The 12,870-nt window shown below is 41.2% G+C and overlaps 1 protein-coding gene across 3 annotated transcripts in view; it reads left to right on the top strand.

Annotated features, from left to right (window-relative positions):
* The window catches only part of PVALB (parvalbumin), an 11,462-nt gene extending 2,674 nt beyond the window's left edge, over positions 1–8,788 (top strand). The window contains exons 1-5 of one of the 3 annotated variants that reach the window (XM_010157392.1): positions 699–768; positions 1,053–1,120; positions 3,038–3,170; positions 3,577–3,686; positions 8,567–8,788. In XM_010157392.1, the coding sequence (XP_010155694.1) occupies positions 1,060–1,120; positions 3,038–3,170; positions 3,577–3,686; positions 8,567–8,595 (333 nt within the window). In that variant the 5' untranslated portion in view covers positions 699–768; positions 1,053–1,059 and the 3' untranslated portion in view covers positions 8,596–8,788. Of the gene's footprint in view, positions 1–698; positions 952–1,052; positions 1,121–3,037; positions 3,171–3,576; positions 3,687–8,566 lie in introns of those variants that run through there. The other 2 variants (XM_010157389.1, XM_010157390.1) reach the window with 2 other exon arrangements.
* The last annotated feature ends 4,082 nt before the right edge of the window (positions 8,789–12,870 follow it).

Genomic DNA, 12,870 nt, shown 5'->3' with positions numbered 1-12,870 from the left:
ATCCCGCTCTGCCTTCCCCCACCGCTCCTGGAGCAAATGCCAATACCCCTGCGGAGATCTGCCCTACTACGGGCCCGGCCTTGGCTCTGCCAGCCTCGTGGCTCCTGCCCAAACCTTGAGTAGGAGCTGGACTACTTGCCATACGGTCACAGTTTCTTGGAGGAAAAAAAAAAAAACACCAACACCAAACCCAAACACATCCCAGTTTCTCAGTCTTTGTTTTTGGGGATGTCGGGGAGTGCCCGGTCGCCCCCGAGGAGCCCACCGCGGCGCGGCAGCTCCGCACGAGCGCGATGTCACCTCGCAGCTCGTTCTACCGTATCGTATCACGGAAGACTCTGCAGCATGTTGTGCATTGCAAAACGGGGTCTGTAGGATTCGCAGGGATGTGATAATTAATTCAGCAAGGAAGATGCTTAATATGGACTAGCCCGAAAGAACCGAGGTCTGAAAGGAATACGTGCGTGAAGGGGAAGGGAGAAGGGGGGTGTGGGGGGGTGGGGGACACACACGTTTAAAGTGTTTGAACGGTAAGGCGAATGTTCAAAAGCTACATTGCATTTGCTTCCCGACCTCAAGAGCAGCTTGAAGCTTGGCATATGCTGCAGTTCCTTACTCATCACCGAATATAACTGGTAAAGCTCGTCCCGACTCGCTAACGGAAAAGGCTCTGCTCTGCACCACTAGTTCTCCCACCGCACCCGAGAACTTGACCTTGGCACAACTCCTTCTCCAGCCGGTACCACGACAGGCTCTGGCACTGCTCCAGTAAGGTTTAGACTCCAAACTTCCAGGGAGCGACCCCCACTCGCGTCCTCCCCCACCCTGGTCCCCTCTCTTCAGCCGAACCCTGGCGTCTGTGGACTACTTGGTGCGCTGCGAACTGGAGAGCGGCAGCCCACGACTTATCCACGCAGAGCTGTATAGCTGGCACGGCTCCAGCCTCTCCCGGTGTGCCATCCCCACACAGCACTGCAGCTTTGGTCATATGAGCAGAAATGATGAGAAAAGCACTTTTTAATCTTTTCGCACTTGCTTCCCTGTTCAAACAGTTGCAGGATGGCTATGACTGACGTGCTCAGCGCTGAGGATATCAAGAAGGCTGTGGGAGCCTTTTCAGGTAAGTGCCTCTTTTTTTTTTTCCTTCTCCTCTTTTTCCCCTCTTTCGTCTCTTCAGCCCAGTATAGCACTGCATTTATTTAAGCTTGGGGAAGATTAGAGGATCCGGCTAGACAAAATACCCAACGAGGCTGCGTTTTCAGAAGTGCGGTGAAAGCCCGACAGGTATATCAAGTTCAGGGCTGCAGCCTCGGCAAAGTTACCCTGCACATTACGCAGGTGAAATACTTATTTTAAAGGAAGGGGAGCAGTACCTGCCGACAGACTTTGCTTCTACCGAGAGGATACTTTCAAAGGTAACAAAACCCTCGGCGAACCAGGGTGGGTTATATCTTGATGTGAGATAGGGAAGTCAGCCGTGGATGTCGGCAGCTACCCACTCACCCCCAAAATTCAGGTATTACAGAGCTGCTGTTTCTCGCTTCAAGGAGATAAGAAGCCTCTCTTTTCTTACTTGTTATGCGGAATCCCCGGGTGGGGTTTGATTTTCGGCATGGAGCAGAAGGCAACGGCAGAGCAAGCGGGTGCGCTGCTCGACTGCAGAAGCTTTCTGCAGGACGAATGAATGGCTGCAGCGGTCCACAGACTCCGCCGGGCTTCCGATATTCCCTACCCCGCTAATTCATCGCGACCCCTAAACTGACGACAGACCACCTCGGTGCTTACAGGGATTCGGGTAGTCCAGCCAGAAATCGCGCTCGGGGCTGCAGACGTACTCTCCCCCCGGCTGGCCGCACCACCCGGGAGAGCAGCCCCCTTCTGCCCTGCGCTCTGCCGTGACCTTCCAGGCGGGCAGAAGCCCCCAACCTGCCGAGCCCCAATAAACTCCGGAGCCGGAGGGTCGAAGGGACCAACAAACTGCTTCGGTCGGTCCAGCAGCTGCTTTTCCCATTAGCTCCCATTGTTCTAGGGCCATCTCCCAGTGCCGGAGCAGGTGCAATTAGCAGCAACTAATGACAGATCTCAGTCAAGCAGATCCTGAAAAACTGAGCCTCCCTCATTTTATGTAATAGGAAAAGCTGCGGCGGGAGTAAGGACGCACCGGGACGGATAAAAAGTCCACAGCACGTTTTGGAGGTCACTGTACCGGGTTTCTAATCCACACCTTTCTAATGCACAGCTCCGTCGTCAGGCTACGTGGGTGGGACAAACGCGGTGCAGTTAAAGGACAGGAGAGGGGGAGCAGGTAAACTCATTTACCTCGGCTCCGATTTCAAGGGCTCGGTGGGGGTTTTGTCTCCCCGGCGATGGTGCCTCGCAATGTCTTGCAGGCAGCACGCAGCACAGCACTCCCTCGCAGTGCCTGAGCTTCCAACCCACGATTGCACATACCTTTAGCAGTCGAAATGCAACACCGATTTCTAGTAAGTCTCCAGGAAAAAACGAAAACAGAACTGAAACAGCCACGTGCACCGAAACACTTTCCGTCAACCCTGGCTCTGTGGTTGAGCAAGAGTGGTTTTCTTTTTTTTCCAGGGGTGGAAATGTCAAAAAGTGACAGATCTAACAGCCAGAGTCCGCTCTCAGATGACTATTTTAGCGTAAAAATCAGTCAAAAAAAAGGCGGGGGGGGTGGGGAGGTAGGGTTAAGGCACTGAAATGAGACCAAGCAGGTCAGACTTAGCTCCCAAATCTACCACAGACTTCCTGCGTGACCTTGGGCAAGTCTTCATCCCTCTCTAGCTCAGCTCTTCACCTGCAAAATGGAGATGCTGCCCCTCTCCCCCTTTGTTCACTTCACTGAGTGTCTGAAGCATGGGTGATGGGCGTGTGTGTACCTCCAGCTCCCACCACTGCTGGGTTCGACTCTGTCTCCCAGGGCAGGACATGCAGCAGTAGGGAAGAAAACCACAGGTATGTGTTGGTATATGTCCCAGTGATTTTTCTAAGCAGTTCCCTGGCTTTTCATCTCTTCCAGCGGCTGAATCTTTTAACTACAAGAAGTTTTTTGAGATGGTAGGATTGAAAAAGAAGAGCCCAGAGGATGTGAAGAAGGTTTTCCATATTCTTGATAAAGATCGAAGCGGCTTCATTGAAGAGGAAGAATTAAAGTAAGTAAAGATATGTCCTTTCTCAAATAACCTTGCCTTAAGAGTCCAATTTCCTGCTTTCTTTTCTTTTTCTACAAGACTCCAGACAATATCATATAATTCAATGTCTTGAGCAGTATTTGTATGCAATAACCAGCTGTTGGCTGATTATATGATCTAGAGTGTGTTGGAGGTATCTAGCTGTAGCTTTTATTGCAAGGCCCTGAAACCTATGAATGATCAATACCTTACAGACAGTTCTTCAGTCAAATGTAGTTTCAGAGTAAAGTGCTCTTCCTGAATGTTAAAGGTCAATAAAGACACAACCCTGGGCTCCAACGCAGATACCAAAGCAGTGGTACAATTAAACACAAAGTGAAACTGTTCCAAACAAAACTTTCCTTTTTTTTTCATGCCTCGCCTTTAGGTTTGTACTGAAGGGCTTTACCCCAGATGGAAGAGACCTGTCAGACAAAGAAACGAAGGCTCTTCTGGCTGCTGGAGATAAGGACGGTGATGGTAAAATTGGCGCTGATGGTATGTGATCAGAGGAGTAAACTCTTGACAGTAACAACCGAATATTACTCTTACATACAAGAGCTGGGGAAATCTAGGCATGACTGGGGGCTGTGACCTTCTCAAGGGCACAGTTTGGATCTAATGAAATGCCAAGTCCTGCCACATTTGCCATACCTGTCTTGCAGGCTTTAGAGGAAACAAGAGCCGCGTTCTGACACTAGAGGGGGCAAGGGTTTGCAGAAACCGAGGTGTAGCTGAGGCACCCCACAGCACAGGACTGAGTACCTATCCAGCTCCCACTGCAACCAGTTCAGATTTTCTCTTTATTTCAGTGGGGTGAGAACTAGGACACCGACAGCTCAAAGACCCGGGCATGACTATAAAAATTAGAAAAGAGAAAGAAAAAAAAGCAGAAGACCAGCATTTCTGCTTGATGACTTAGTAGAAAGGAAAGTAATGCATGACTTAGCAAAGCAATGCTCTTAAAATTCAAAGTACAGCCAGTCTGTTACAGAATTTTTGTCCAGTAACTGTCTATCCAGCTTTTGCTAGTGTTTATGTGGGTCCTCACAGCTAAGAAAGCTTGTCGCTCCCTTTTACTAAACATGAGACTACAGGAAAAGAACAACTTTTCCTCTCACAGCATTGCTTAAAAAATTGCTGTTTTCTATTCCCTCTTGAGATGAATCAAATTACCCCACATACAAAATTCCTCCTTTTTACTCTTTCTTCTGTATCTCTGAGACACACTGGAACAGACATGAAGAGATGCATTTCTGAACTAAATCTTTCCTCATAGGAGGCAATCATAACAGAGATTTGTGGTCAGAGTACTAAATCACCTAGGCAGCAGGCAATTGCAATGTTTTCATTGTACTGACAAGCCATATGATAGGGTGAAATCTAAAAAATATCTACAAAAACTCACATCTCTGTGTTACTTAATCTCTGGGATTTGTAAAAAACATTGTCTCCAAATAAAAAGCAATTTTAAGAAGGAATAAAAAGCAAAATAAAGTTACATAGTTTCCCAGTTTAGAAACAGAAAATAATGACATACAAAATCACCCACTGGTGTATTAGTCTGGTGATGTATTAGCTAAACTGCCTGTCCATAGCACACTGGCACACCAGTGACTATGATCCTGTTTCTAGACTAAAGCCTCTTAATTTCTCAGATCATGATTATATTTTGGTTACAGAGGAGCAATCGTGAAGCACCTAGGGGAAGTTCCTGCTAAACTTTAATAGTGCTACTGATCCCAAGGAGTGGTTCATTATTTGAAATTTCATGTGCTTTATTATGTGGGTCCTCCTTATTCCCATTATAATTAGTGGCAGCGGTACTAAAATCAGTGGGAAAGTTTTTCAGAAGAAAATGTGATTCAGGTAAGTAAGTTTACAGCTGATCCACCCACCTCACAACACATATTTTCAGTTATTCCCCAAAGGCTGGATAACAAAAGCAGTATCAGTTGGAACAAGAGAATGATATTACAGAATGATTTTGGCTTATACAAGAGGATACAGCATTAACTTTTTTGTCTAAGACCAAACACAACTTTTTTTCCAAGTTGAAATGGTGCCCGAAAGCCAGTACATGGTAACAAAGCTGTATGAAACAGCTCTTCTCTTTATCTCTTTCTTCTGCAACTTTTACCCTTCCTTAACTCTGAACAGAAATTACTCTGAATTTATACTCGATAATGAGAAGAGAACAAAGAGCTTTTTTTCTTTTGCTTCTTCTGGCCATAACCCTACTATACAACATTATCAGTTAGTTTCTTCTCCATTTCTTAAATTTGACTCCAACAGCAAATTGTTACACTGGAAAGGCTTGAAATATATGGAAAGTTAACAGCTGGGACTGTGACCAAAGGATGAGGACAACAGATAATTTCCAACTATTCTTTTGATCCAATTCCAGATTATAACTGCGCATGTAAATAAAATGTAGTGTCATGAATGTACATCCCATTCATATTCAGTATTGCAGTGCTGTATTTCTGTTGCAAACCATTTGCTAGTTTCCCTGTAACTGAATTGCCAGCCCTCACTTTTACCCCTTGTTTCAAACAGCGGCTTTGTTCATCACCACGTGATCACAAACATGCAGCCTTGCACTGAGGCTAGTGTTAATTCACTAGATGGCCCTTGAACACTGCCCCTCAGGAGCCCACAGCAGTTTTAAGAACTGATCTTCCTGGATTTTTAACACCACAGAGCCACCTTTCTCAGACTATCATCACAAATGTCAATCTCAACCTACTCAGCCTTCTTCCAGTTAGAGGCCTCACATTCCAAATTTTCTCTTAGGTCTCTTGCTTTAAACCTTTTGTCATTCCTGCAAGACTGTTCAGCTCGGAAATAGTTCCACCAGCTTACCTCTTGTCCAATCAAGAGTTGTAATACGTGGTTCATCTGCCAGTTCCAAACAGTTGAAAACATGCAGTCTGTTCATGCAAGACATGATCATCTTCTGTGGGATGTTGAGCCCCCTCCGTCTTCCACTGATGCGAACAGAAGATAATGAATTGGGAAAAAATTTCAGACCAAGTCTAGGTTACCTAATAAAATTACAAACGTTAGCTTTCAGATTGGGAAGTGATGCTGAAGCAGCTCTGTCAGCTTCAGGAGAACATTTATAAGAAAGTGGAGAAAAGAAAATGAACATTTCTGCTCATATATTTATTTTTTTTAATCTATTTTGCGTATTGGCACTGGACATGCACATCATGACTTTCAGTTTCTTGATATTGAGGGACTTGAAAAAGTGCATATAGAATTTGTAGATCATGTGCTGTAGACAAAACAAATCCAAATTTTTATCCCAGTAAGTAAAAATATTTTCCATGATACAACTCAATTTCTGCAGGTATTTTAAAATATTTAAATTATTTTATTTAAATGTAAAACTGAGGTATCAAGCATTCAAAATTACAACTGATAAGTCATGGCCTTTCCACAGCTAAAAGTCAAGACAAAAAAGAAAAATCTTTTGGAAGACCTTATTTTATTTATTTTATTTTATTCCCTCTTTGTGCTCTTCTAAAATAAATTAGTGTAAGTCATTACTCAGGAAGTTTCCTAAACAGATTTGCTATTGTACGGATAATGTAAAAAGCCACAATCTGATGAGAAAAATTATTAGCCTCCAACACGTCCTCTGTAACTGTATCTGTCATCTCAGTAAAATACTGCAGGCTATGCATTAGGCTGGTATAAACTACTAAACTATTCTGAACACAGTGAAACAATCCTCGCCTTTGAAGTCAGAGCTTTGACACCAGATAGCATTTTACATGACAAAATAGTCTAAATCCTTGTAATTTTAAATAATTAATTGTGCAAAGAAAGACATAACTTTGTTTGGAAGGAGAATTACAAGTGGTAAAGAGGATGTAGCCAGTCACAAGGATTCTCTCACTCACAGCCCGGTCAGAGGCAATGAACATTTACAAGAATGACCAACAGGCCGGGGCTAATATACAGCAGCATATCCCCAAAGTTTTGAGTGTGTGAACACACTTTGTAACAACGCCTCCACAAGCCACCTGTGGCTAACCTTCATAGGAAAATAAATAGTGAACGAGTTTACAAGATTATTCAACTGGAATATCTTTGAAATATATAAAGTACATTGAAGATCCCGGAGTAAGTATAAAGCGCATAGCGGTTCTTCATGAAGGTGGATTTTATGGTTTGCTGGCTATCAGAAAGTACCCATGAAATATATTGCCATTAAGTCATAATATCACTATCATATTGTAGAAAAATATCTGGCTGCAAGTCTGAATAACCTTTTCCAAATATATTCTGTAGATACAAATTATTATGAAAAGGATTTTATTTAAAATGCCTGATTTTCTATATTTTTTAGTTGCAAGACATTACTCTTCATTATGTCAAACTTCAATAATTTTCTCCTGAGCCTCTACAGATGACTGCCTCCCCTGTTTGTCATTTTCCTCTCAGCTGATTATGTTAAACCCATAAACCACTCTCTCTGTATACCCTCTAATCCCTTTATCATCTTTGTTGCCCTTCTTGGGATTCCCTCCAGTCCGTCACTTTTAACACTCTGGGGCACACACAACTGCGCAAGGTATTCTCAAGTGTAACTGTTCCAAGGTTAGATGGAGTTAGGAATTACAAACTCCTCGGGTAATATGGTATGCAGAGTGCAGTATGCCAGGCAGCTATTCACCAGGATACAAATCTGCTTTTTCTATGCTTTATCACCCTGCCAAAAGGCATTATAGACACCAAAGCATAAAATAACCCCAAACTGCAGAAAGATACATTTATGTAAATATTATGGATGTAAGACTAATAAAAGCCACTGGGTAAAATCCTGTCTCTCTGAGATCACAGGAATTTTTTGCGTTATTACCAACGTGGTCAAGAATGCTACGTAGGTTGGTGGCAGCCTTCTGGTTTTGTAATCTGTCACTTTCAGTCAATTTGCCTTTACAAAATTGAGTTTCAATTTAATATATTTATAACATAGGGACATGAATACTCTGAAAGACTCATTAATGAGTCTCTTTGCCAAACTCTGATATAAAGGAAATTTATCTCACTGCAAAATTAAATTTCTAGTTCTTGCCTTCATCCCATTGAGATTTACAAAGGAATAACAGGGAACTAATCAAGTTCTTCAGATGAATAGCGGTGGACAGTCTTGACAGTCTGGCATGTATAGCATTTCTCCCTTACCCTCAAAAAATCCTTTCATTTCACTGTGAGATTTCCCAAGTCATACTTCCCCTTTAATTAACTTGGATTTCTTTGTTCTTCTGTTATTGTGATGTTTCTGCTACGCCAGTGACTCTAATCATTGTAATATGCTTCCTCCTTTTTTTTTAATATTTTAAAAAAATTTTTCCCTTCTCCAGAATTTGCAACTATGGTGGCTGAATCATAAAGGCTTTGACCAATGCAAACCCTTCACCCATCCTTCACTGCCCAATTCCAACCACCTCCTGCTGACTGCTTTGGCTCCTGTTCTATTTATTTATGTTATTTTATACTCCAGCTCTGTTCTCTGCAATCCTGCAACTCTGTAATTGTGCTGAAAGACACTGTTAAAATAATAAAGGTCACATCAATCTGGGCTTTATTCTCTCTCACTATAACTTGTTTCTTATCTCATGTAGGCTTGGCACACACTGGCAGAAAATGTTACTCTCTTTTGCTGACATCCCTCCTGCTTTATCCCTAGCGAGGGTAAAGTGGGAAGACATTTAAAAAATTATTTGGGATAAAACATGCATATAATGAGTCATTCAGTCCAAGTTCCGAACTGTGGGAAAACTGACTGCATTATTTTTAAGCCATCCCTGCTAAACGGATGCATACTCATAGCCTGGAAAATCTCTAGTGATGGCAATTACCCAACTTCATTTGGCAGTTTGTTCCTTCGACTTAATCAGCGTTATAGCTAAAAAGTACTTCCTAATAGTTAACCTACATATCCTCTGCTGCATTTTGGTGATCGGTAAATTGATCCTTGTCTGTTAGCATTTGTTAAACTTGCCTCATGCAGGGGGATTTTGGGATAAAAGTTTTGACAGGAATATCAGTTGGTGCCAATCATGCATGGGGATAACTTCGCAAACTATTAAAAAGCGGTCACTCCTGAGACAGGATATGTCTACTAGCAATGTTACACAACTACCTAGGACAGGAAGAACAGAATACTCACAAGAATCAGCAGTATGAATTTCAGGAAAGGGAACACCAAGCTTCAAGTGTGATGCTGCTGTTGACACTCCCACTGTTAAAAGAGTGTATCAAAAAAATCCCATAAAAACCAGTTCTTCTAAAACTTTACCAGAAAAGTTAAATATCTTCCTGTGAGTTACACACAGGAAACTGAGACTCAAGCTAAGGAAACAACTAGCCAACAGTAAGCCTATGACAAAGCCAAATTCTGTTCAGTAACTTCAGCTCCAAGATCATGCCTTCTTTCTTTTTTGTTAAAAAAAGATTAAAGGTGAGGCAGGGGGGGATCCCTTTCCGGCAATATCTTCCCCACATCTTGACAGAACATCGAATTGGTTACTACTGCAATAAACAGGAAGGATATATGCCGTTTCTGGATCCCAAGCTATTCCCTGCAGCAATAACACCTTATTCTATTCAGATTTTTTTTTAATCGTTAATTTAGAATAAACAAAAAGATAAGGCTGAAACCGTGTCACCATCACATTGTACAGAACACCATCCTCTGCCGCGGCGATTACCCAACGCCACTCGGGAAGCCAATACATACTCCCTAAAGCCATTCTAGATTTTCACTCTGTAGTAACTTGCAAGGAAGGCTTTTTGCTGAAGCTGCTATGCGTTCAAAAGAAATCCTTTGGTTTTGCACAATGTATATATGGATATGATGAATGTATTGATTTTTAAGTATTCTAAATAAAGCGGATGAAAACGGATTGCAATGAAGCAAGACAGTTTATTTACTCTGTTTCTCTCGGCTGCTGCTGACCTCAAGTGGCAATAAAGCGTAATTACAAGAGGATGCAGGGCCACAGAAAAAAACATTAGGAACCAGCTATTGAAGTATCACGAATAAAAATCCATAGAATCAGGACATCGACATAAAATTCGCTATATAAACAAAATCCTTTAAAGTCTCTTTCTGTTCTCTGAACCTGCAAGGATTTATATTTTAATATTCCACTGGATGGCATGAAAGCTGAAATTTTACCCAAGGCTTTACCAAAAAATAGTGTAATAGAACACATAGTAAATAAACACAGCCGTTAATGAGTCTAAAAAATTATTTATAGTACATTATGTGAAATGAAGTAAGTTACAGCAACACTAATGGGGCTGTTTTATCAGCACGAAGGTCTGAAGACCACAATGATTCCTGTATCAGTCTTTCTTCACATTATTCCCTCAATCACTCCTGAGCAAGCAACAAAGAGTGCCTAAATTGGCCTGAAGCTTTTCAGCCATATAGTAATGGAAAAGATGAAAAGAAATATCCTTTTCCTTTCAAACAGATAAAATTACAATATGGACACCACTTGAAATGGGTAGAGAGACCTCTACAACACCATCTTTACTTTTCCTGGTGACAGTACCTGATATTCTAACTGTGCATTTGGTGAGTTTATTCAAATATGCAACTGGTACGCTCAGAACTCATGTAACCAGAATTCTCATAAAATCTGTGTCAAACCACTTTTTTTCCTAACTTTATTTTACATTCAAAGTTCAAATTTCAATATTTCATGCCTCTATCACTGAAGCAGAAAAGAAAAATTCAAACACGTTTGTAACAAATATATCTCTCCCCAAACCTAAAATGGCTGTATTATCAATTATCATCAAGATATTTCTCCCCCTCCACCCTCCCACTGCTGGCTCTTCAATGTTTATCTTGGGTTCTTACTTTTCCCACCCAAATTTCTTCCAAACCTTCTCCAAATCCTGAATTGTTCCATTTCCAATTAACAAAAATTCTCAGAATTTTTCTGTTGGGTGGAAGTTATCTAGCTGTGGCTCAAAATGCAGCAAACAAATGCAAAATTTTAAGTTACAATAAAATATAAAATAAAACTTTATACATAGAGTGTATTAATCATTTTCGTATCACTTTCATTTTAATGTCTTAAGACTATCACAGAAACTACTGAAGAAAGCAGAATTTGCTACAAAATTTAATCAGGCTCTCAGCAGAGTGTGGATTATAGTATGCTTGACAAATACAAAACATCCACATTACCCTGCAATGTACTATTTCATGAAGAAAGATGTTTTAATTTTCACATGTATAAGCAGAGGAGCAAAATGAAGTTTCTCCAAGAAACAATTACCTTAAATTTCTTAATTGGCATCTTACATCTTCTTCTTTGTCCTGAACAGTAAGTGTTCCGTAATTTTCTCCCCTGTTGTAAAACAGCAGAAGTTACGGAAAAAACAACTCCAGCCCTGAAGCTGAAGACAAAATTTTAAATAATCAGTACACATCCTTTCCTTAGATTCATAGCCAATGGTTTGTAACAAGACACAACTGGATGATTTAAGATATGTAAATTATGTTTACACATACAAAAAAAAGACACTACTTGTTCACATTGGTATTATATATTGCCAGGAAAGAAATACATCTCTCTCTCAGCTACACCTCAAAAGGAAGAAGAGCCAAATCCTCAAGCCCTAGACAAACTATAATTTCTGGACAAATTACATCAGCGTTTAACAGAAAGGGTTTGTCCCAACAGACTATCATCGACTCTTAAAATTTCTCAGATCACCATTTACCATTACCAAACCCTTACCAACAAGTTCATAATTATTTATGCTTTAAGGGTCCTGCCAAGCTCTTAATAGAGTTTCATGGATCAGCAATTTTCCACATGTCTTATTTTGGGAATCAATGGACTGGAGGCCATAACACCTGTTCACTTTGCAGAAGCTGAGCTAGGATTTATATTTACAGTCTATCCACTAGTCCTGAGCTCAACACTGCCTAATGTCGTATGATTGCTTCCACCCTTTGTTCACTTAATCAAAGCAAAACTTGCTTATGTGCTTCTTTTGCCTTCTCTGATTTTGCATCTTTTTGGGGGGAAGTAAACAGGCACACCCTTCAGAAATCTCAACACTCTCAACATTTAAAACAACTTTTCTTCTAAACAAGAGAGAGCAAAGCCAAATGTGTCTAAAGGGGGTTAGCTGTGTGCATGAGAGAACAATCGTCAAAACTTTCCCAGATGGTAGAATCTCCTAATATGGGATAATTACTTCACAAGGGAGGAAGTACATTTGTGGGTAGCACTCTAATAGTTAATAAAGTAACAGAGCTTAACAAAGGCTGATACACTTTAAAAGATGTAAGTTAATATAAATACAAAGATGAGAGCCCCTTCTCCAGCCACCAGAGAAATAGAAGGGACTGCAGGAGCTACAACAGTAAATGGATCAGAAGATCCAAATAAAAATACTGGAGAGCACTTAATAAGCTCATGAAACATACAGCTAAAAATGATGGGTTTTTTCCATAAACTCATTCAGTCTTCCACCTAAGAAAATCTCAGTGAAAGGATCTTGCCAGTGCCTGAATTAGAATGTCCAACTCTTACTGCAACAAGAGATTTGAAATCTAGGAGATGCTAGTCTGAGCAATTAATGGTTTGTGTACAAAAATACAGCTGGTTTCACTGGTGTTACAGTGGTACAA

This window comes from Eurypyga helias, unplaced genomic scaffold, assembly GCF_000690775.1.
Source record: "Eurypyga helias isolate BGI_N326 unplaced genomic scaffold, ASM69077v1 scaffold4418, whole genome shotgun sequence".
In the NCBI taxonomy this organism is placed as follows: domain Eukaryota; kingdom Metazoa; phylum Chordata; class Aves; order Eurypygiformes; family Eurypygidae; genus Eurypyga; species Eurypyga helias.
Note: the sequence above shows the minus strand (reverse complement) of the source record. Positions and strands in the feature narration are given on the sequence as shown.